The sequence below is a fragment of the Gadus macrocephalus genome, chromosome 1 (assembly GCF_031168955.1).
Source record: "Gadus macrocephalus chromosome 1, ASM3116895v1".
Taxonomy (NCBI): Eukaryota; Metazoa; Chordata; class Actinopteri; order Gadiformes; family Gadidae; genus Gadus; species Gadus macrocephalus.
Window position 1 is genome coordinate 13,487,157 of NC_082382.1, and position 24,903 is coordinate 13,512,059.

The following is a 24,903-nucleotide window of genomic DNA, read 5'->3' on the forward strand; positions in this document are numbered from 1 at the left end:
CAGCCGCGCGCCGCGTCGCTCTCGTGCTCCAAAGTCCCGAAGTCCTTTTGGAGGGAAATTAAAAGAAAACTCATTCTATATCCTCCGATGTATTTTATGGAAGGGGTAAGTGTTATTTTTCGTTTGATATCATTCGATGTGTCTGTACGTTGTAATTATTTAGCATTTGTGAAACAAATGCCGCGTGCAAAAATCGTTTAGATTAGATGGAAATTAATGAAAAAAGATTCTAATAAAATTAAATAAAAAGTAGGCTACTTTTATAAAAAACGATTATTATTTATTTTTCTTGGATTTGGCTATTGTTTTGATTATAATGAATTTACGTCTTAATGTGTGTTCATTTTTACCTTAATGTTTGTACTCTTAAGTACACCTATTCCATAGATAACTTGAGTTGAAGTATGATAAGTTGTCCATTGTATTTTAGTATCTTTCCTTTTTCTATCTTTTTTTTCCACAGACAACAGCCAACCGATACATTTCTCGGATCACACACCCAAATTGAAAAAGGGTACTCATATCGGTTTTCTAAGAACCATAAGTGTCTGGATGACCGTAAACCATCAAAAGACCGAACCTATTTCATCATGGCATTGAGCAAGACATGCTCATGAAATGAGTGGATGTGCCTGGTATAGGGGGGCAGCATTTAAGGAAGTTCCTTGAAGAAGAATCATCTACATTTACCAAACCAAAATCTGCGCCTTACCTCCCTGCCCTAGGGTGAACGTAGAAGCTTCTATAATTGTATCATATCTTTTATAAGCCAGGATTTCTCAGGCTGCCCTTTATGGGTTCTGTTTGAAATTGAAAAAAATAGGCAAGCTGTGGGACAAAACACAGTAGTAAAAAAAAAAAGTGAACCAGGAAAAATACGGATTTGTCCTGCGTTGTCACAAATGTGACGACGTTGAACATTATCCGGTTCACCCACAACACAAACGTGTCTAAAGAGTTCACAATATCGCCCCCTCTTCCTCAGGACCTCCATCGTTCTCCCCGTTTCCCTCCACACCGTTCCCCCTTTCCCCCGTTCTGTGACCCTGTGGACCGGTCTTCTCCTGCTGTGTTCGGTGTGACGGTGTTGGGTGCTGCGCCCTCCGACCCTCCCTCCGCCCCGCTTCACCCAGCGCTGCTCTGAGAGGCGCCATCCTGGCCGGCCCCGTCCCCGCCAAGGGGGGAGAGGAGGACTTCCTGACGCTGGCCACCTCCCGGCTCAGTCGCAGGAAGCGTGTCATCGGCGCTGCGGTGGGCGTGGCCATGGTGCTGGTACTGCTGGTGGCCATCCCCCTGTTGGTCCACACCACCAAGGGGGGCGGAGCCGGCAGCCACTTTGAAATGCGGGGGAGCTGTAAGACGGTGTGCGACCACTACCCGACCTCTCTGGCGGGCCAGGAGCTGGCGGCGGTGTCGCCCCCCCCTCAGGACTACTCCTCCGGCCGGCGGTCCAGGAGCGGCCTCCGGGGCCCGCCGGGGAGCCCCGGCCCGGCGGGATCCCAAGGACCCCCCGGAGAGCCGGGTAAACCGGGGCCCCAGGGGCCTCCGGGCCCGGGCCCCGGGGGCTACACCCCGTCTCTGTACAGTCCAAAGATCGCCTTCTACGCCGGGCTACGCAAGCAGCACGAGGGCACGGAGGTGCTGAAGTTTGACGATGTGGTGACCAACGTGGGGAACTACTACGAGCCCAGCACGGGGAAGTTCACCTGCCCGCTGCCAGGGGTGTACTACTTCACCTACCACGTGCTGATGAGGGGGGGGCGACGGCACCAGCATGTGGGCCGACCTCAAGAAGAACGGACAGGTAAACACGTGTGTGTGTGTGTGTGTGTGTGTGTATCGACAAGGTGGATGCTGTGTGTTTAGGGGGGGGGGGGAGTCTATAGATATGCATTTGCACGCACATGCATGCACGCCAGCACACGCACACGCACACTCACTCACACGCACAAACACACACACAGACAGACACACACACATACACAAACACACACAAACACAAACAAACACACACACACAGACACACACCCACACACACACACAGACACACACACACGCACACACACACACACACACACACAAACAAACACACACATGCACACACACACACACGCACACACACACACACACACACACACACACACACACACACACACACACACACACACACACACACACACACACACAAGGCGGAAACAGACTTCAGGTTTCTTCTCAGTGTTTACCATCCCCATTGTAACATTGACTCACATTCACCTTCCAAACGTCCAGCTTCGCATTCACAGCACTCTCCACTTAGTCGGTAGCCAACTGACAGCCCGAGAATGAAGCAGCAATATCCCCCTCTTCCTCCTCATTAAGGCAAATTCATTTTTATGCGTTACACCAAAAATAAAAAAAATCACTGCTACAAATATTTGCATTCCCATAAGTAAAAAGAGGATAAATGACAAGTGGCGAATCCCAAGGCTGCCGTCTAATTAGCAACTATCACACACAGCGCTTGATGATCGCCTAAACACGGGAGCAGGGGAGCAGCCAGTGTCTGTCAGCCCTACAGTCAGTTTACACCTCGGGTAAATAAATAATGAATGCAGAAAATTGACAGTCCACTCATCCACTCCCTCATTCCCCAGACACTAATTAAAGACAGAGGGGCTGATGGGAGGGGGGAGGGTGGGGGTTTGGGGGGAGAAAGAGGGGTGAGGGGGAGGTGGGAAATACATCACAAGGATTTCAGCCGACTCCAGAAAGTCCAGGAAACATTCTCCACCTTTTTTTTAACATTCATTCATCAAGGACTTGGAATGCTAATCCGCCCCCTCCACACAGATCCCAGACATGTTTAATAAACAGACGAGGAAGAGACTGGATGTAGCTTGTGCAACAAGCTGGTCTAGGCTTTGATTTAGTCATTGCATGAGCACTAGATAAGGTAGTCTTAACGTGGCTCTTATAGATTATGACATTCACCCTATATATATATATATATATATATATATATATATATGACATCATTCCTAAGTACCAACATAATAATACAAAAACCTTTATTCAATATTGCGTGATTCAGATCAAGCTGTCTCAAGGCGCTTCCACTCCTCCACCCCTCCTCAGTGTATACGCTGCCTACTCCACACCCCTTATTCTCATCTGCGCCTCCTAAATAATGTATAAATCCCCCTCTCTATCTCTGACCCTTCGTCTGCAACGTGTTCCTGCATTCTCCATTGATTATCTTTTTTTCACTCCGTTCAATTATCCCCTCCTCTCCCAGGGAGCGTCTGATGCCCTTTTGAAGAACCTCCCGTCCACTCTTGACTCATCAGATCCGAGGCAAAGTTTTTAAGACGAGCAGGACACATTCGCAGCTAAGAGGCGGGGTTGCAGATGAAATGCTGCAGAGCGCTTGATCATGTGTGCCGTTATGCTGGAAGCCCTGCGGCGGGCGGTTGCTTCGCCTGCGGCCGTACGACTGTCAGTCAACGCTAGGTGTTTACTAAACCGACACCAGCCGGCTGACAGGTCGTGTTCTGTCTGCAGTATCAAACAGCGTGTTGCGCCCAAGGTGCTAAAGTTGGGATTTTTGTTTGGTGGCGGGGGAAAAGGAGGAGGGGGAGGATAAGCTGTCTGCACATTAATGCGACAAAAGTCACCACAGTTCGTGTGACGACTATAGTGCCAAAGCCAGGGTCACATGCCAAACTTTTCTATAGCCTACTATAGCATAGAGTGGTGGAGCTGGAAATAGAGCGGGAACGGACAACAACAGCATTAACACGGTGTTGAGTCCAGCAGCCTCATTTAACGATGATAGAAGCGCAGGAGAAGGCCGCCCTGACCGCGTCGAGTCGGGGCGCGCGCCGTAGTGAATGGCAGTCAGAGGGTGAGCAAACGAAGACGAGTTGACAGAGAGATCAAGGGGTGCAGGGGGAAGGGAGATGGATGACTTAATAGAGACGGGGAGACAGTGGAGCCCCGCGGACGAGGCAACAGGGAGGCCTGCCTGCGAAGGTCGGGGGCGACGGGACGGGCCAGTGGCCAGAGGAGGGCCGAACAGACGGCCATGCCAAATGTCATGAGAGAGACGAGTGATTAAGGCTAACCAGAGACGAGCCGGCCAGGCCTGGCTGCTGGGGCTGGTGGGACGCTTCAGCGCTCGCCGACGTCTGGGAGAGGGGGCCGTGTGTGTGTGTGTGTGTGTGTGTGTGTGTGTGTGTGTGTGTGTGTGTGTGTGTGTGTGTGTGTGTGTGTGTGTGTGCGCGCTGAGCTCACGTGAACAAGTGTAAAGTACATAGGCCTGTAAACCAAATCACATTGTGGGAATGAGATGGCATGAGATGCCAGTACTCAATCTGGGTTGCCTAAACAGCACAGGCATGTTGCAAAACCTGGGTATTTGTGAATTATAAAACTGTCTATTTGACCACTTCAACTGTTAGTGTATAAAGTACACTCAGGGTGCACTCACACTAGGCCATCTGGCCGTGGCCGTAGCCGTTTTCACACCTAACCGTGCTCAAATCTGCCAGTGTGAGTCTGGCCAGTCTGACCAACTTGGCCACTTGGGAGAGGTGTGCTGCTACGGTACGGGCCGCCACGGTACAGATGCTAATGAGCCGACACGCGCACACGCACGGCTACGCAACCTGAGCTGGATGACGTATAGTCCATGCGACGACCATGGACATAATGAAGGCGACGAGCCTTCTTTCCCATTAGACGGTAAACATGGCGTCAAGCGGTTCAACTGTTGGTTCACGTTGGTCCCATAGAGAAGTCGAGTGTCTGTTAGCCATTTGAGCAGACAATGCTATTCAGGCACAGTTGGAGAAGACCCACAAGAATTCCGATGTATTTGGGAGAATCCGCGACCATATGCAAAGTCGAGGACACCACCGAACAATGGCCCAGTGTCGGGACAAATGTTATATTATTATGGTCCATGCAGCGGACGCTTGGTGATGACGTGTTACGACGTGATTACGTATGTACAAGAGCCTACCGTGGCCAGGCCACAGTTGCGACGGCCAATGGCCACGGCCAGATGGCCTAGTGTGAGTGCACCCTAACAGTGTAAATGTCAGAAGTTGTGAAAGCGCGATGGGAAAACCCATGGAGACAGTGATTACAGTGATCAACCGTTTTGAAGTCAACCACTATCGCAAATCTGTGGAGGGTATGCTATAGACAATAAATAAACAAACTGTTGAAATTACAATATACAGACATAGGGAAAGGATGAAATACACAATTTTCAAATCCACAGTCCCTAGCCCCAGCACAGTTCCAAGATGAAGACTTCTAGCCAAGTAGTCCACGTGGAAAACTCACAATAAGGTCTTAAATGTACTGCCCCCACATAAATCCCAAAAAGGTAATCCAATGTTATTAAAAACAGAAACTCCAAGAGGTCCATCTCAATGTTCTCGTCTTCGCACAAGGCCTTTAACTTCAACAGAGCTCCAAGTCTGGCTGTTCCCTGTGCTCTCTTCCTCTTCCTCTTCACTCAAGGGCCATGTTGGGCGGTGTGCCTCCAGCACAAACCGCCGTGTGGGTGTGACCTCATTAACCCAGAATTACCTCTATCTGCTTTCGATTACTCCCCGTTCACAACACAACACGATCCCCTTTAGACATGGAGCAAAAGCAAACCAAACCTCGAACAGCGTCCCTACCTAACAGCAGACTAAACCCTGGGCGTGGTGTAACACAGAGAGGACTCAGGGCTCCGAGGGACGGACCCGCTGCCGGAGAATGCACAGTGTCAGACTCCTGTAGATCCATTACCCCAGCAGCTCCCACCAAAGCCCCACTCTGGGATACACCTCCACCCTACGCTCCCAGATAATTGAGGGATGACTAGAGGTTTACAGCGACGGGGGCTCTGTGATTGGAAGGAGAGCGGCCCTTGGGTCGCGTCCGTGTTCTGTTTATTTATCTAAAGAGATAATCCTGACGACACCCTGATCCTAACCCTAACCCTGAGCCCTGTTTTGTGCCAAATCGACACATTAGTCACACTGTCACGCTGAGATATAGGTCCTGTTATTGAGTAACGGGGAAAGAGGTCGACATTTTTATTTGAACTCTAAGACATACATAAATGACCCCATAGTTCCTCACCTATGTCATTGTATACATTCACTGAGCAACTTTTTTAAATGCGTGTGACTTTACATAACAGGTCTTAATCTGAAGAAATGGAATAAAATAGGTTAAGTTGACATGCAGGTCATCACATACACCAGACTGTAGTCTCAGTAATCTACCCTTTTAATAAAGACCACATTTATATTGTGTCCAAGCGTCACCTTGTTGCCTTGTTTTTGAAGATAAATATATGCTTTTTATTATCAACACATGAATTGGTATGATTCTAATTGTGAACTTATTAGCTGAATAGCTGAATCATAAAAGGTTCATAGACCCAAATGATTTGATAATAATTAACATAAAACTCAAACAACACAAAGTTGTGCGGTTGTCTGGATGCTCCTAATGTTACAGTTCTTCTGTTACGTCGCTTGATTCCTGAATCCTCAGTACATTTATGGCCCAAATGCTACTTAACATTCAGTTGTAGTTACAAATGTTATTAACTAAATTCATGTCTCTACCGATGTCAAATGAGAGGAAAGCTTATCGTATTAATTTGTCAAAGAGCAGCAACATCTACCCTTTCCATCATTAATGTGTCTTGTGCTGTTCATCAAACTAATTAATCACCCCCCGGGGCTTAACTTAATATTTGATATTCCAAGTATAAAGTGCAAAAGTTAAATAGTATCAATTATTTGAGCTTAGTGCCTTTATGTCTTTCTTGGTTTTTCACCTGTCAGCCTCTTTTAATAGATCCCTTAAAGGTCACGCTATTTCACACAGCTGTGTTAAAATGTCATCGCTGGCTGTAATGACCAGTACCGGTATTAGCCTCACCAGCACAGAGAGACGGGTTCGCTGGAGATTACATATAATTAGCCCGTTGTACAGCGAGCAAGAGGAAAGGTCTTGATACCTATTGGCTGCACTCAGTAGGGTTGGATCTTCATTTATAACTCATAGAAATTCAATGGTTGTGGACCTGCTTGGCGATAGCACCCAGCGGTTGGGGGCCTGTGATTCCCTGGGTGCTCCATGTGTACAGAGCCACAGCGTTTAGCGCTCGCTGGCTTACGGCTCGTAGCGCAGAGTGCCAGTCGTGAATGGAGGGAAACTTCTGGCACGGTGGCTTGTCTTCATGTCATCCCCATACCCCCCCCCCCCCCCCCCCCCCCCCCCCCCCCCCCCCCCGCCCGCCCCCGAGGGGGAAGGAAAAACTATTCAATAAATATTATATCCCCCCCCCCCCCCCGACACAAGGCTTGCCCACTACGTGCAGGGTTCCCTAAGGTACGTTTAACGGCTACTCTTCTATTGTCTCCGCTCTAAGAGGTCAGTATATCACAGCGAATGAGTCCTGTCAGCTTTATCACCAGTGGAGCGCGCCGCGGCGGATAAAACAAGACTTCATATATACCCCCCCCCCACCAACTCTGCCCAATCTCTGTGGCCCACAAAACAGCCTCGCTCGCCCCCCCCCCCCCCCCCCCTCTCTCCATTGGTCCGTGGCCCCGCCCTCTCAATCTCGCTCCAACACCCTTGCCCTTGTTGTTGTTTATTCTCTTTCTTTCTGTCTATCTTTTGGTCTGACCCTGTAATGAAAGTGAGCCAGAGACCCTAGAGCCAGACTGGAACCACTAGCCTCTACCCCCCGCCCCCCCCTGTCGGCCCCGCCTGCATCACCTGGATCCCTCGGCCCCCAACCCTCTCCTCCCTCTGCCTCCCCTTCCCGTCCGCTGCCGGTCCACTGCCCCCCAGAACTGGACCGAGCCGGTATCCACGACAGCCTCGTGCTAGCTGGTGTTGAGCAGCGTAGAACTGACCACCGTTCTTTGAATCCCCTTCTGCAGCGTCTTCACATCTTCTATATTCCACCCTCTACGGCGATCGCTCCCTCTTACATCTTTATCATCCAGCTGATTTAGCAAATGAGGGATTTCAAGCTCTGGTAAAAAAATATGACTTTGAGCCGTCACGGTCCACTCACTTGTTCCTGATCAGCTTGTCATATGCTGGAGAATGACGTTGGCTTATTTCAGGCCAATGAGTTGCACTTTTAATTGTCTGTGAGCATGTTAATTGAAGCGGATAAACAGGGTAAGGCAAGCGGAGGCTTTAGTATTATATAGTGATCAAAAAGAGGGCTGCCGCCTGCCGGTATCCTGAGAAGGGGGCAGACGCTGGGTATTGAAGTCGGCCCGGAGGAGGGAATCACTCTGTGTGTCCACAATAATGAGAAGCCTGACATATGCTGGGTGTCAATAAGAAGTCACCACAGAAGCATCACTGGATGCAAATGGGATAATGGCTGTCACTAGACATGTCAGGCTGAATAACAATACGACCTTTGTATATATATATATATATATATATATATATATTATAGCGGCAATATTTGAGGAAGGATACAATTGGGGTGTAGTTTCATAGCATGAGCATTCTTTCTTTTGAACTAAAGCTTTGTTTATAAAAAGCTGTATTTTGTGTAGCATCCTACTTATTTATTTCATATTCAGCCCATCTTTTTGTGATTGATTTTTTCGGTATATTTTATACATATTGACTGCTGAAAATCTGAGCACGAGTTAATTCAAGTCTGGTATAATCTGCTTGCTTAAAATCATTCCGTTGCAGTTGGGATGTTTTGAATCATAAAAACTTGTTTTAACACAATTTCACACCCACACATACCCCCACACACACAGCAGACACACACACACACACACATGCACACACACACAGCACACACACACACACACACACACACACACACACACACACACACACACACACACACACACACACACACACAACATAGCTCCCCCACACACACACACACACACACACACACACACACACACACACACACACACACACACACACACACACACACACACACACACACACACACACACACACACACACACACACACACACACACACACACACACTCACACACTCAGACACGTTACAGTTGTAACATAGATCCCCCCTCCCCCAGTATTGGAGCTCTAATGAAATAGTTGTGCGGCTGCAGTGGAGCCTCTGGAGGCGATGGTCTGGGGTATGGCGGGGTGTGCTGCTAGTAGGGCTCTGTGTTGTCCCAGGAGATAGACCGCTCCGCTCCCTTAATCAATCTGGTTTAGAGTGGACAGGGACGCGCTTAACCGCTGGCCTGCAGCACGCAGCATGTCCGGTGTGGCATCCGTGACCTGCATGCAATCTGAGCAGACCTACAGATATACGGTGGGAGCAGGAAACAAAAGAGCAGCTGAATATCTAACATACAAATAGCAGTAGTTATAGTGTAAGGGAAGTGTACACGGAAGTGTACAATATGTGTACAGGGAAGTGTGCATGGAAGTGTACATTTAAGTGTACATGGAAGTGTAGAGGAAAGGGGACATGGAATTGAACAGGAAAGTGCAAATGAAATTTAATAGGAAAGTGTACAGGGAATTGAGCAGGAAAGTGTCCTCGGAATTGAGCAGAAAAGTGTACATTTAAGTGCACGAGGGGCAAAGGAGGAGGTGAAAAGAAAATGAAATGGCGTTGGTGTAAAATGGACTGTTTTTAAATTGGGGGAGCGTTTGGGTGGGGAAAACAACACCAGAGTGATGGGGGCGACGTGGCGGCAGCCAGAGTCGCAAATCATATTCTCATTGCTGTCATGGAGTTACACATGGCTCGTCTGCACCTAGTGAGGATGGACAGATGGACAGAGAATGCAGCTATTGCAGATGGAAAGATGGACAGGGAGTGCACCTAGTGAGGACAGACGGATGGACATAGGCGAAAGAGAGGAGGCTACAGCTGTGTTATGTCTGATAATTGGAGTCAGTACAGACATAATTATTGTGGCGTCCTACATAGGTCTTTGATAATAAACAATAATAATAAATATAGTAATGTTAAATAAAAAAGTATATGTGTGGGGTATAGAGTGTCCTCTCCTAAAGTGTATAAACTCTCCTCTCATATCGCAGTATTTCTCTCCTTTACTGAAACATCAAAACATAAACAACATGCTAGTATCCATTTTGACCAGTTGGCAACTGCATCTGAGCACTGAATATATATATATATATACTGTATATCCATACCACTGGAGCACTGATTAAGCTTTGAATCTGGTAAATGATATGAATGTCAAGTACAATTCACTCTTAATTTGATGCTATTCAAAACAATGTGTGCATTGTTATGCACATTATTCGGCATAAAAACACAAGATGATGTAAAAGCTGTGTTCCTTTTAATTATAAAACTTATATTTCGTATATGTAGCATAGAAGGCTCTCTCCTTCCCACTATCATATTTCAATCTGGTTTATTTCAATGTCTGGATGAGTAAACCCAATTAAATGTGCAACCAAACAAGTAAAGATCCACTGCTGCCGAGTCAATAAGTAGAACTCCTGCAGCATGCAAATGTGGAAGCGTCTGACTCTGGCTGCTCAATATTATGCATATTGAGCTGTCATAGATCATAGGCAACAGGTCAATAGACGGCAAGGATAGTGGTGCTGTTTGTAGCCCGAGCGGGTTTTCCAATAGACAACATGTTGTCCCCGGTGTGAGCGCTTATCCCCACAACCAATCAAATCTCCATGTACTATCCCGGGCGCCCGCTGCCGGGGTGCCGGTCGATAGAAAACACAGGATTCAATTCCAGCCCGCTGGGGTCAGAGGTCAGAGCGACTATCTGTCTGTTCATCCGGCATTTGGACCTCCTTACCAGCAGGCCTGGAACGAATCGTCCGTTAAGGGCTGCTAATCTCTGACGGAGATCAAGAGTGCAATTATAGCAACAAGCTAGGTTGGCTATGGCTTCTTTCATATGTATGCAGATATATACATAAATCTGTATATATTTATAAAGAATATATATATATACTTGCTATAAATTCTCAGTGACATTTGCAGCAGCATCTAATTTAAGAGCTGCTCATGAGTTTCTTCCTTTTCCCCTATCATTACATTATCTGTGTGCGTGTGCGCCTGTGTGTGTGTGCGTACGTGCGTATGTGTGTGTGTGTGTGTGTGTGTGTGTGTGTGTGTGTGTGTGTGTGTGTGTGTGTGTGTGTGTGTGTGTGTGTGGTGTTTGTGTTTGTGTGTCTGTGTGTGTTCACCTGTGCGTGCGTGTGTGTGTTTGTATGTGTTTATGTGTGTGGTGTTTGTGTGTGAGTGTGTGTGTGTGTGTGTGTGTGTGTGTGTGTGTGTGTGTGTGTGTGCGTGCGTGCGTGTGTGCGTGTGCGTGCGTGCGTACCTGTGCTGTGCATGCATGCGTCTGTGTGTGTGTGTGTGATTCCGACAGGTGAGAGCCAGCTCTATGGCTCAGGACGCGGACCAGAACTACGACTATGCCTCCAACACGGTGATCTTGCACCTGGATGTGGGCGATGAGGTGTGGGTGCAGCTGGACGGGGGCAAGGTGCACGGAGGGAACACCAACAAGTACAGCACCTTCTCCGGCTTCCTCATCTACCCTGACTGAAGCTTCTGCTAACACAAAACCACCTTCTCTGGCTTCCTCATCCACCCTGACTGAAGCCCTCTGCAAACCACAAGCCTAGGCCTAAACCTAAACCTAGGCCTAACCTTAAGCCTAGGCCGAGGCCTAACCCTTACCCACCTTATCTGTCTTTCTCATCTCCCCTGACTGATGGCAACTGCTAAACCTAACCTTGCTGAAGCCTACTACTTATCCTAACTGTAACCCCACACATGCACACACATGCACACACACTTAGATACACACACACACACACACACACACACACACACACACACACACACACACACACACACCACACCACACCACACACACACACACACACACACACACACACACACACACACACACACACACACACACACACACACACACACACAGGTGCATACGTAGTCTTGCATACATCCTGACTTACATGCTCACAGACATAATCTAGATGAAGAGTGTTTACTCATACACACACACAGACATACTTAGATACACACACACACACCCACACACACCCAAGCATACACACATACACACCAATCAGTATGTATTAAAATAATTGTCCTAGAGGCAATTTGACGGCATTGTGTTGACAGTGAGCCAATCTTCATGATCAAGTGCATTTATTGTAAGTGTAAATATAAATTGCAGAGGGTGTACAGTATAGATGCACATTACAAACGCATGTTGTGTGTCTGAAATATCTACCGTACCATTACCTGTGTGTTCCATCATAATTGACCTTGTGAAATATGCAGTACAATGAAACCCTTCTCTAGGTACTTTGATGATTTAAAGCGAGGTGCCGGGTTCAACGTTGGTCAAGAATACTGAACAGCTGAAACGTGATATAGACTGAAATCCCAGCATTTACGTAGTGTTTCTACTCTGTATTTCCCCACCACCCTAAAATCAAAAAAACGTGTTGATTTATATATATATTTTTCTTTTTACAATGCAATAGTATGACATTGCTCATTATGTGCCTATTTCCATGAATAAAGGCTTAGATATATTTTCAATGCACAGGTTATCACAGGGCTGTGTGATAACCTGTTGTTTAAGACATCATACGTTGATGTGACAGATATAAAAAATGGAAAACACATTGATATTATTTATTATAGTATCATTATCTTATTGATATATATTAGAAAGATATATTGAGCTCTGTGTGATGAAGCACATTCTAAGTGCCAAGCGCATTATTAATTTCCCATATTTGTATGTGTATGTGTGTTTGTGTGTGTGTGTGTGCGTGTGTGTGTTTGTGTACGCAATGATGTTCACACAAGGAAGATGCAATTCTACTTCTGATCAATCAAATGTAACTTTTGTTGCAGGACTAATCATAACACTGCCATCATTTATACATTAGCCGCAGCATATATATATATATATAAACACACACACACTGTGTTCTTGAGATCGGACAAATATGGTTTAACAGAGTCAACAATTGCTATTAAAAATATCTATATCAGCACGTGTGGTTTTCAATGTTGTGCGTTTGAAGTGGGCCAAGATCAATGGAACTGGTAAAATGACAGTTGGACCCACGTGTTTGTGCGGTCATATTCATCCTGACTTGTGGTCTTCTGCAGAGGTGGACCTACCCAGAGAGTGTCAAGGCGTGTCCCAGATGTCTGACCACAGGAGCAGTGGTGATACATATAGTTATACAGTATCGTTCACCATTGATTTCCTATACGACTGAAGACAGGACTGAGAGGAAAATATATTCATTCATCGATCAGTGTCAATAATCCACTTACGATTTTGGAAAAAATCCGTATTTTTAATTAACACTTTCAACATTTTACAAAACATTGGGTACAAAATACCCAATGTTTCAAAACCTTAGAAATAGTAAAGATTGTGTTGGGTATCTCATGAAAGTAAATCAAGTGTATACTGTTATTTTCTACTGTAAAGACAATAATAAATGTATATATCCACAAATAATTAGCATTTTAGAAATACAAATGTAGTGTTCAATAGTATACTGTATGTATTCCTCTCACCTGCCGGAATATATATATATATATATATATATATATATATATATATATATATATATATATATATATATATGTATATATACACACACACACAGATGCGCTGCGCCTCCCATTAGCTCTTCCTGCTGAAAGGTAATTGGATTCATATATATGACGTTTGTATGTATATATATATATATATATATATATATATATATATATATATATATATATATATACTGTGTGTATATATATATATATATATAAGTATAAATATATTCACACATTATATATATGAATCTTTCGAAAAAATTAAATGCAAAAGGGATGAGCTAATATAAACAACCTTTTTTTATAGATCACATCAGTATATGTAAGCAAAGAACACAATACAATTGGATTTATAGAATGTATGGATAAAGGATTATTGTAAGAATTAGTATGTTGACAAAATATGGAATGAATTAATAGGATGTAATGTGGCTGGAAAATAAAATAAAATGATGCATACAATTTGTATATATTTATATATACAAATTTATTTATTTTTATTTATTTTTTCAGGATATTTTTTTTATCCTGTTTGGGTGTACATTACACTACTTAAATTTGCAACAGATATTTTATTGTGAAGCTCTTGGAGCCGCTGGGTCTGCCCCTTCATGTCCATGTTAAAGATATAGATTCAGAATGAAACACTCAAGTGTTTAATTAGAGGTAAGGAGAAATGGCATTCTGGTCTTAGAGGTTCTGTTAAAAATGTGTTCCTTCCGACGGGCCGTGGGTTGAATGAGCTGCACCCCCCCCCCCCACCCACCCCCCCCCCCAGCCAGCCCTCCCTGTCGGATTCCTGCTGAAAGGTAATTGGATGGGGAGGAGAGGTCTGAGGAAGGCTGCGCGAGACCCATTAGTGATTCCCCTGTCGAATGCAGAGGCATGAGGATCACAGACTCACAAATAGACGGATTAAAATAATCAATAGACATGACTTCCACCATCGCAAACACACAAACGCACGCACACGCGTACACACGAGCGCACACGCACACGGAGTAATTAGCAGGCAACCTATTCATGGCTGGACTATGATCACCCTCCTGAAGCTCGCCTCACATACATACAGGATTCACACTCCTCCAGCGCCACTGCCTAATGAGGGGAAATAGTTGTGTCTGCTTGAGGAGAATGAAGAAAAGGTCAGGGAGCCACCAAATAGCATTCTGCTGCCCACATCCCCGGCTCTCTCCCACCAACTCACCTCAACCCAAAATGGACCAGTCAGCTGGAAATAATTATGACCGACAATGTCTATTCGAGTAAGGTTATCTATCTTCACCTGGATTTGTGTAAATTTGAATTTTGAATTTATTATTCTATTAAAACAGAGATTGTTTACATACAACTTAATGTAATACTTGAACAACCCATGGTCCGTTTATTTCGTTTATTTTACTATTGCCGAACAGGCATTGATTTGACTACTTCTGACTTATAACTTAATTTACTACCACTAACTATGGAACCACAGACATTGATATAAGTATATGCATACATTTTGTAGTGAAAGAAGCTCAGTTTAAAAAAACGGTCAATTAAAATTAATCATATTTTGGAATAAAGTCTCAGATGAAGCACCATGGAAACTAGCATCAGGCAAGCCTTGACCAGTCAACTTTATAAGCAAGGGAGCCCTCTACTGTCATTGTTAAGGTACTAAATCGATTCAACAAACGCATTGTGCCCAGGCTGATTCTAGGCCCTTCTAGCACTTTAAAAAGAAAGTTATTGATTGAAGGTAGGTAACAAGAAAAAAAAGATTCCCGGATAAATCAATGTGCAATAGAATAAGTATATTTGGTTAGCTGCATGCAGCATGCATTTCTACTAGGTTTTGTTTGTGTAGAAGCCATACTATTAGGTCTAATTAACGATCAAAAGCTCTAAAGTCAATTCCTTTTACCTCATGTGATATAAAAGATGAGAAAAAAAGAAGAAAATAAGCAAATGTTTGAGATTTGTTTTTTTAATTCAATGCAGCAATGGAATAAAGGGAACTAGGACATGTACAACTTTGGAGTTGTCATATTTCCCCAAGTGATTGTATGGCTTTTCAACTTTAAACTACTGCATAGCTCTGACATGAAAATGGATGAAATACCTTTCACCACAGTAAGTCTAGTCCGATAGTAGGAGTAATTGCTAACAAGCGTTATCCTTATGTAAAATCTGAACCAACACAGACACGCCATCGATAATCAAATTCAAATGTTTGTCCAAAGACAGGTAGTCTGCGCGCTGCCTTTAGGAATGTCAATATATATATATATTATCTTCTAAGTACATGCATGTTGGTCACATATAGGAATGGGCGAGGCAGCAATAGATAAAAGGGTAATCTGGGGTCTTAACAAGGGGAATGTAAGGCACTTCTTAAAAAAGAATAGTGAGCAATGAGCATTAAATGGAAGGCAACTGCAACAAAATATATATATGATGGTAGAAAACGTGAGGGTGACAAACAGGAATTCTCTTCAGCCGTTCATGACCGTGTTGACCAGTTCACCCGTTCATCACCATCCTGACCAGTTCTGCAGAGGGAGAGGGAGAGGGAGAGAGAGGTTAAATCACATCTCCTCACACACAGGTGACGTCAAATACAGCATCTGGAGGGAGCTCGGTCCAACCCCCCCCCCCCCACACACTTCTGGTTATCAGGGAGGAGGTGCTGCATAGAGAGAGTGAGAGATGCATAGGAGAGAGACAGAAACAGAAGGCGTGTTTCCACAGTGTTTCCCATACATAAACCATTGTGTGGCGCGGCGCCACAGAATCAACATCGAGCGCCACGAATTGATTCTGTCTTTTTTTATTAAAAAAAAATAATATATCTATTTTTTTTTTTTCAATAACGCGATTTGGAAATCTAAAAATCGTTCCGTCCATTCATCTCTGCATAGCACTCGTTCTCCCTGCCATTCACACACACACACACACACACACACACACACACACACACACACACACACACACACACAGAGCGACGATGCTAACACATGAACCCACCGATGTCACCCGTCGCTTAGCAACCGGACACGCTGGGGTTGATAAGTTACCGGACTACTGTAACTACTACGGAGTGATAATATCAAAGACGTGAATCAGGCAATAAATCCAAATTCCTTGACAGCGGTAATGTTCGGTGTGCATTAAAGTACAGACGGAGTGGACCAATTGCGAACTACTGCAGCTGCTCCAAGTTAAACCCCAAACTAATCGGAAGTATTTATAGCGGACTACACCACCTATTCTATTCCGCATAGAATTGTATTCCGAACGGATTGAGGCGTATATATATGATACTTTTCTATTCCGATTGAGCTGTTCTTCCACATCTATGCGAATCAGATGTGTCCGCATGTAAACGCGGAGTTACATGCACACTCACTGACGGCCGCGTCGCCGTGCTGCGCCTGTGCTGCCCCCCCCCCCCCCCCCCCCCGCGCACCACACATTGGTCCTTGGTCTGTGGGAAACACTGTTCCATTCACATTTTCAAATTGAACTTAAAGAGCCCATGCCATTAAAATCACATTTTTCCTATTGTTTGTTAAATAACATAGGTCTGAATAAGTTTGTGAGCTGTGGTAAGTTTGAAATCTATGCAGTTTGTCTGCTGAATGCAATAGGCAATGAAAGGAAAAAGGCAGAAGAAATGAGCCGATCTGGATAAGGTGACACTGTGACGTAGCGTTGTCAAACTATTATTCATGGCCCTGCCCACTTGGTTGGTTCGTAACCACCCACAAGAATTCTGAAGGAGTCGTGATTGAGCTAGTGCTAAATGCTAATACGTGTACGGTAGTTGCTTAGTTCGTAGTAACAGACTAGTTACAGAATTTTGAATGCAATGGCAGAACGACATCGAAGTACATGAACTGCGACATGCTGCCTGCCGCCGGTTGCCGCGAGGCACCACCGCCGCGAAGCACCACCGCCCGGCAGCGGGCAGCCGGGCGGTGGTGCCTCGCGCCGGCAGCAGGCAGCGCGCGGTTCTGTCTACTACAGATTGATGTGGAAGTAGAAGAACCAGAGACGTCGGAGAACCCGACGAAGTCCTTTGTGATTCATTATATCGACTGGACGTGCACACAGCTTTTGGCCGTGATAATATGTATTATTTGATATAGATATCTATGTATTATATGATATTATTTAGATATAGAGCTCCAGGACTGTAACGCAAGTGTTGTAGGCCTACACTTCCTTGTTATTTGGATAACCGTTCTGCTGTTGGTGTGATGGCGCATAACACGTCGGACTCTCGTCTCTGGTATTTCTACAACGAGACTCGTAGTGGGGGTTATCTCAGCCATGGTTGAGAATGAATTGGGGGAAAGGAACTTTGGCTTTGACTCCCTGAAGTAGGCATGAACCACGACATGGAGGAGAAAGGGATTGTTGACCGCGGTCGTCTCCCGCCGGAGCCTCGCTGCCGATGGACCACCGCCTCGGCTTCAGGAGGCGGTGATTAGCGCTGACCGCTGCCGAGGCGGCGGGAAGCAGGGCTCAAGCGGGATACATTCGCGGCCAACAATCCCCTTCTCCTCCATGTCGTGGTTCATGTACTTCAGGGAGTCAAAGCCAAAGTTCCTTTACCCCAATTCATTCTCAACCATGGCTGAGATAACCCCCACTACGAGTCTCGTTGTAGAAATACGAGACGAAAGTCCGACGCGTTATGCGCCATCACACCAACAGCAGAACGGTTATCCAAATAACAAGGAAGTGTACAACACTTGCGTTACAGTCCTGGGGCTCTACATCTAAATAATATCATATAATACATAGATATCTATATCAAATAATACATATTATCACGGCCAAAAGCTGTGTGCACCTCCAGACGATATAATGAATCACAAAGGACTTCGTCGGGTTCTCCGACGTCTCTGGTTCTTCCACTTCCACATCAATCTGAAGAAGACGCGGTCGTTTGAGATTCATAATAGCCTATCGTCTGGAGGCTCACACAGCTTTTGGCCGTGATAATATATATTATATGATATAGATATCTATGTATAATATGGGTTTCTAAGAGCCATTGCGATACATCCACCGTAAACAGCGCATGGTACCGTGGCTACAAGCTGCTCAGGGCCAGGTGATAATATATATTATATGATATAGATATCTATGTATAATATGGGTTTCTAAGAGCCATTGTGATACATCCACCGTAAACAGAGCGCATGGTACTGTGGCTACAAGCTGCTCAGGGCCACACCCCCACCCCCCTCCTTGACCTGCCTTGACACGCCCACCGAAACAGTGTGCGACTGGTTCGGAGTGGCTGTAACTCTGCACCACGGCTGAATTTCGGGGACGTCTTTGAATACTGTGTTTGTGGCCCACTAATACCTATATTAAAGCATCCATAAAATAGCATGGCATGGGATCTTTAAAAAAAAAACATTCACAGTGACTAAAGAAGCAGGAAAGCCTGGAGGGTGCTCTGAGTGAAAACAGACGCAGTAGCGTGCCTCAGGTGAGGCCCCTTTGTAGGAAAAACTATTACACAGTATGGTCAGCGTCACTTGTATACGAACATTAAGGTCAGCCACTCATTGATGATGAGGGATTACATAAGCTATATTTGCTGGCAACAGTGATTGTAAGGAAAGCCGAATTGGGGGCGGTGGGGGGTAATGACTTTCATGAGGATGTATTTCAATATATAAATGGACACCAACTAGTATCCATGCACGTTTATGGACTGCACAAAGGAGTGGCAGGACGGAGCACCTCTTAATGTGGTCGGACAAAGAGCCGAGGCTTCCCGGTGTAGAATGACGGCCGCCTGTCAGCGTAGTGACATCATCATGTCAGGTTGTTTTGCTCCTCACCTTCATAATTGATGCAGCCGTTTGCGTCCTCATGGCCGGCCAGCAGTGTCTCCACCTCGTCCTCCGTCATCTTCTCTCCTGAAGGGAGGAGACCGGTTCATGTCAGAGCGAGTGGACACGATCTCTGCCTTGATCCCCCTCAACGGGACCACGTGGAAACCTGATCTGTATTCTGTTCCCCCGCAGTCAGGGTCACAATGAACCGTCCTTTAACCATGCCCGGAGTGGAATAGTCTAGCGGCCAAGCTAATGTTTTGATACGTCACCCTGGTAACTGTGGACCCTACCACACGACTACATCAATACACCAGGAGCACAACACAATGCTGAGGGAATACAGATGGTCGGAACATGTTTTGGAGGTTAAATATAATAAGAATTGAAAAGCATTTATTTATGAAACGCAATTGGGAGTCAATATTCGATAAATAAATAAATAAAAATGGCTGAACATAAAGTGGGACAAGCAACATGATCAACATACATCATCAGCCGATATTATTATGCCCCTAATCCTTTTTAGAGGTACTCGGGTGGACTATGTGCTCTTCAAGATATTGACATGGATGAAGAGGTCCTTGTGTGGAAGAGGACCTAGAAGTTAACGTTACTTCAGGCACATACCTTTAGTCGATCAACCCGAGAAATCGCAACTGCTTTGTTCCGGAAATGTGTCATTGTTAAATAAATTAGCAATATGAAATAAATGTAGCATAATATCAACAAAAACGTTGCAGAATGAAAGGGGAGAGGGCTCTAAAGGTCTCTAGAGTGAAAACAAAAAGGTGAACAGCAGTGGCCTCTGCTGGTCTGCCGTGTCCTATAGGTTGCCAGGTTTGGAAGCATTGCACTACAAATTGAGCCTGGGAACCCGACAACCTGACAACTTGAAAGCTCACGTTTAATTTCCGCACACAGAACCTGTCTGAACGTAGCTCACCGCCTCCAGCCTATAATTTCAGCGTTCACTGAACAATGACAATGAGAAGACACGACTAAAAAGTTCCCCATTCACCGATTTAACTGGGTTTGTTGCTTGCCGAGGAGTGCAAAGTTAAACAGATTTTTGCGAAGATATTCAATATTACAATTCAGATGAAAAAATTAAATAAAATAAAAGTATAGATATAATATATATACATATATATAAATTCTCTTCGCTTTTGGCGTAATCACAGATTCAGGGGTTAGTTGAAAGGAATAGACACCATCTTATCAAGACTTTGAGTTAATTGGAAGTACTGGACAGCTCTCTTAACAATAGTTTGATGAATGAAACGTAGAGCGTACCTAGCGTTGTGAGGACGTGACGGAGCTCAGCTCCCATTACGGTGCCGTTGCCCTCCTTATCGAACACACGCAGGCCCTCCACAAAGTCCTCGAAGGAGCCCTGGTCCTTATTCTTAGCTATGGCCTGGAGCATGGGGAGGAACTGCTCAAAGTCCAGCATCTTGAGGCTCATCTCTGTAGGGCGAAAATGGGAGTCAGCCAGGAATTCCTTAATCATACATCATTACTTGAATAACCCAACAAGAGGGTAGTAAAATGACTTGAATACTGTCCAGAATAAAAATGAATACGACTTGAAAGTAATTGCAGTAATTCCATATATATTTATAATAAAAAACTAGCTAATAACTTGTAAGCTTTTAACACAGAAACCATTGAAGGTCCCAAAAGAGATTTAATCCAAGACAAGATGGTAGTCTATTAATGTGGGTCCAACTCACCGTCTGACTTAGGGTTCCCCAGGACTTTGAGGACCTCTGCGTTGACGGGGTTCTGCCCCAGCGCCCGCATGACATCCCCACACTGGCAGTAGCTGATCTTCCCATCGCCCGTCCGGTCAAACAGCAGGAAGGCCTCCTTGAACTCTGCACATGGATCATACACAGACGACGCAAAAGTAGAGCATAGACACTTCTCAATAGGAAATGAGAGACATCTGTGCATAGGGTTTATTTTAGAAGAAATTAGTTAAAAGGCTAAGACACAGGATGGGTTAAAAAGCAAAACAAACAATTATCCACAAAAAGGTTGTTAATCAATTGACTAATTTGGACAGGCTTAATATTAAGGATGACTCCAGAGTTGCCGATATCAGTTGACTCCAATTATGGTAGCCTGCATTGTAGCCTGCACCACAGCGCCCATAGGTCAGGCCAGCAGGACCGACCGTTGTAGCCTGCACTAGAGCTCCAATAGGTAAGCTAACATGACCTCTCGTTGTAGCCTGCACTAGAGCTCCAATAGGTAAGCTAACATAACCTCTCGTTGTATCCTGCACTAGAGCTCCAATAGGTAAGCTAACATGACCTCTCGTTGTAGCCTGCACTAGAGCTCCAATAGGTAAGTTAACATAACCTCTCGTTGTAGCCTGCACTGGAGCTCCAATAGGAAAGTTGACATGACCTCTCGTTGTAGCCTGCACTAGAGCTCCAATAGGTAAGCTAACATGACCTCTCGTTGTAGCCTGCACTGGAGCTCCAATAGGAAAGTTAACTTGATCTCTTATTGCATCCTAGGCTAATGCTCCCATAGGTCAGGCAAACATGATCTCCCAGGTTCCATGGTCTATTATATTCTAGGTTAAACGACCTGTCAAGGAGAAAGAACACCCAGACAGAATACATTGTACACCTGATCCCCTCTGTGTACAAGAGGCATTCATGACCATAGATGGCCTTTTAGTTATTCAGATTAAAACACTTTCGAACTAACTATGATAGTAGTTTAAATACAACTTAAATTACAGCCATCCTTGCCTTGGTGCTTGCTTACAAACAAATAATTGTGTTACTCTTTATTTTGGGCTAAAAAGGGTATCTCAAACTAATTATTCAATCGATTATCCATTCAGGTGTTTAGGTCAACAGACGGCATTAAAATAGAAACTCAACATAAGTCAGTAGGATATATCAGCTGCAGAAACATATTTTAAATAATAAAAAATTAACGCAAACAAAATGTGCAACTTATAGTATAGAACTAAAGCATAACTTTTTTAAATAACTTGCTGGGCAAGGATGCCCATTTAAGTTAAAGCCCTATGTTGAAGAGTCGAGGGCTATCCCTAACCCTGTTTGTGGAATTGTTCCGATTCTCAGGAATGTCCCTCTTCCCCTCTAGCCAGCTACTACCTTATTTGGTATTGTAGGAGTGGAGGAAAGTAGGAGGAGAGTGGCTGGATGCAGCCTAGTATGTCAATAGTGATTAAACAAACCAGAGAAGCAATATCATTCCACTACTGTACTCAACACCAAAAAAGGAAAAGCCCAGGGATGATCATCTAGGCAGATAACAAGCAAACTTTATGTTAAACTTCAGTACACTTAATTAAGAATGCATGCATTATAATATTAGAAAAGGTTAGGTTTACACTAGAGCTGGTTATATCTAAGCTTTTGTACTCTGCTCTTTTTTTCTCACGAAGGCTTGTACACATAAGTGAACACAATTTAATGCAATTCATATTACAACATGATCTACACGCACACACACGCACAATGACAACTATACGTGAACATAAACTAGACGGACAAAATGCCTAGATACGTGTTTATACAGATGCAAACATGCAGACACACCCCTGATAAGGAAAACCATTATGCCCGTACCACGAACTTACCGTGGATCTGATCCAGGTTAAACTCAATCTGAAAAGAAGAAGTAATGTGAAGTGGAAAGGGTTGAGCAGCAGGAAAAGAAAAGAACAGAACCTCAGCTGTTCCTACAGGAGCGAAGAGCAGACCAGGACCAGGGTACGGAGATGAAGGATGGGACATGCAAGGAAAGCTTAGAGACAGGGTTAGGGTTACAGAGCCACAACTTAAGACTCACCAATGATTTGATCTTCCGAGAAGTCCGACTGTTCAAAAAGAAATGAAGCTCAGTGAAAATGAGCCTTTTGCCACACAACTCAAAAGTAATCCCAGTGATGGAAACAATCATTACTTACTACATTACTTGTTTGGTTTAGGCTATGTGTATTTGGCCTGATCACTACTTTAGCCACGTTGACGAAAGTAAACACAACTTGATAGTTTTCTTTAAAGAAGTACTCGCTAACACAGCTAACCAGGCTAACTTCATTATACTTCCGCTAGCAGTCAGCCTGCAACGCCAACAAACCACATCTTAACATTCATCATCTCAGATGTTGCAAAGATTATTAGTTGCTTTGAGGTCTGATCTTTAGTAGCATTATCAGGTGACGCATCTGCAAACAGTAGAGCACAAGAGAAACCCACCATGGCTGTGTCTGAGCTGTGTCCGGGATGTCGGCAAAGCGAAGAATGTGTGACAGCAGGAAAACATGCAGTGTAGTTCAGCCTGGTGACGCGTCATACTCTCGTCACTACGCAGCACGCAGCGCGCACCCCCCGCACACCTCAACACGCCTAGCTCTCAGAGTAGTCCAGCCCCAGCAGCAGCATAGCTGGCACGCTATATGTGTGAACTGTATGGTAGACTAGTTGTTCTCAACTACTCTAGCCTCAGCACCCACATGTGCCATAAGTCTTTAAGTCACGACCCAAAAATAAAAACAATATTCATTTACCAATATTGAGGATTTTAGAATAAGGTTTGGCAAATGCTCTGCGACCCACTTAAAGGCACCCAGTGCAACTTTCGAGGCTTAAAAATAAACATTCAATTTCTAGTCTTTTTTACACGTAGTAAGTTTCAATAACTCCATACCATTGCATACCGACATTCAAGCAGCAAAGATGAGACGTCGTTGTGTGGTGAGAACTGATAGAAAATCGATAACAACAACAATGCCGCCATTTCCTTTATTTTTTGTAACCTACAATAAATAAAGCAGGCTTCCAGTCAATGGAAAAATGGCTTCTCCCCACCGGCGATTGTTGTTGTTTATGATTTTCTATCAGTTCTCACCACACAACGACGTCTCATCTTTGCTCCTTGAATGTCGATATGTAATGGTATGGAGTTATTGAAACTTACTACGTGTAAAAAAGACTAGAAATTGAATGTTTATTTTTCATTGAATGTTTACATAAAGTTGCACTGGGTGCCTTTAAAATGACCTCGCAATCCACTTATGGGTGAGTCGCGATGAACCAGTTGGGAATCACTGTTATAGACCGGTCTTGCTATAGGCTACATTCTTTAGGGAGAGTTTTAGTTAAATCCTAGTTTTTATTGCCAACCTTGTTGTAATTGGCGGTACTTCACCAATACTTTGAACATGTAGCCTACTTATTTGATCATTAGACCAAACAATTAGTATTTATGTATTTACTTTTAGTCTCAGAATTGGTCAATTGTGGCATATAGCTCAACACAATTCTAAATTATTTAGGTAAGCAATTTTACCAGACCCATTTGCCGGAAAAACCTGCACAGGGCCAGACCATGCACCTTCATT

At 44.6% G+C, this 24,903-nt stretch overlaps 2 protein-coding genes across 3 annotated transcripts in view; one reads left to right on the forward strand and one right to left on the reverse strand.

Annotated features, from left to right (window-relative positions):
• LOC132453845 (complement C1q-like protein 4) overlaps window positions 1–11,997 on the forward strand; it is a 12,278-nt gene extending 281 nt beyond the window's left edge. Inside the window, 4 exon segments of the mRNA XM_060046860.1 lie at window positions 1–105; window positions 464–1,755; window positions 1,757–1,804; window positions 11,420–11,997. The exon segment at window positions 1–105 is cut by the window's left edge and continues 281 nt beyond it. Coding sequence (XP_059902843.1) covers window positions 1,264–1,755; window positions 1,757–1,804; window positions 11,420–11,599 — 720 coding nt within the window. The 5' untranslated portion in view covers window positions 1–105; window positions 464–1,263 and the 3' untranslated portion in view covers window positions 11,600–11,997.
• Window positions 11,998–15,607: 3,610 nt separating this feature from the next.
• zgc:153867 (uncharacterized protein LOC337226 homolog) lies at window positions 15,608–23,889 on the reverse strand. Of its 2 annotated transcripts, XM_060046882.1 has the most exons (6): window positions 23,759–23,889; window positions 23,349–23,376; window positions 21,239–21,382; window positions 20,799–20,972; window positions 19,509–19,586; window positions 15,608–16,193 (listed from the first exon to the last, which is right to left on the reverse strand). In XM_060046882.1, exons 1-6 carry the CDS (start codon window positions 23,759–23,761, stop codon window positions 16,165–16,167), a joined length of 456 nt encoding a protein of 151 aa, XP_059902865.1. In that variant the 5' UTR covers window positions 23,762–23,889; the 3' UTR covers window positions 15,608–16,164. The 2 variants fall into 2 exon arrangements, with proteins under 2 accessions (XP_059902865.1, XP_059902854.1); XM_060046871.1 differs by lacking the exons at window positions 23,349–23,376; window positions 23,759–23,889 and adding an exon at window positions 23,137–23,308.
• Window positions 23,890–24,903: the final 1,014 nt, after the last annotated feature.

Excerpts from the sequence above, each read along its gene's own strand:
- zgc:153867 (XM_060046871.1), bottom strand. The coding sequence starts at position 23,293 with ATGTCCCATCCTTCATCTCCGTACCCTGGTCCTGGTCTGCTCTTCGCT. Across the intron at positions 21,383-23,136 it reads TAACCTGGATCAGATCCACG|AGTTCAAGGAGGCCTTCCTG; the intron begins GTAAGTTCGTGG and ends ATCCATGTGCAG. Across the intron at positions 19,587-20,798 it reads TCACGTCCTCACAACGCTAG|GAGAGAAGATGACGGAGGAC; the intron begins GTACGCTCTACG and ends TCCTCCCTTCAG.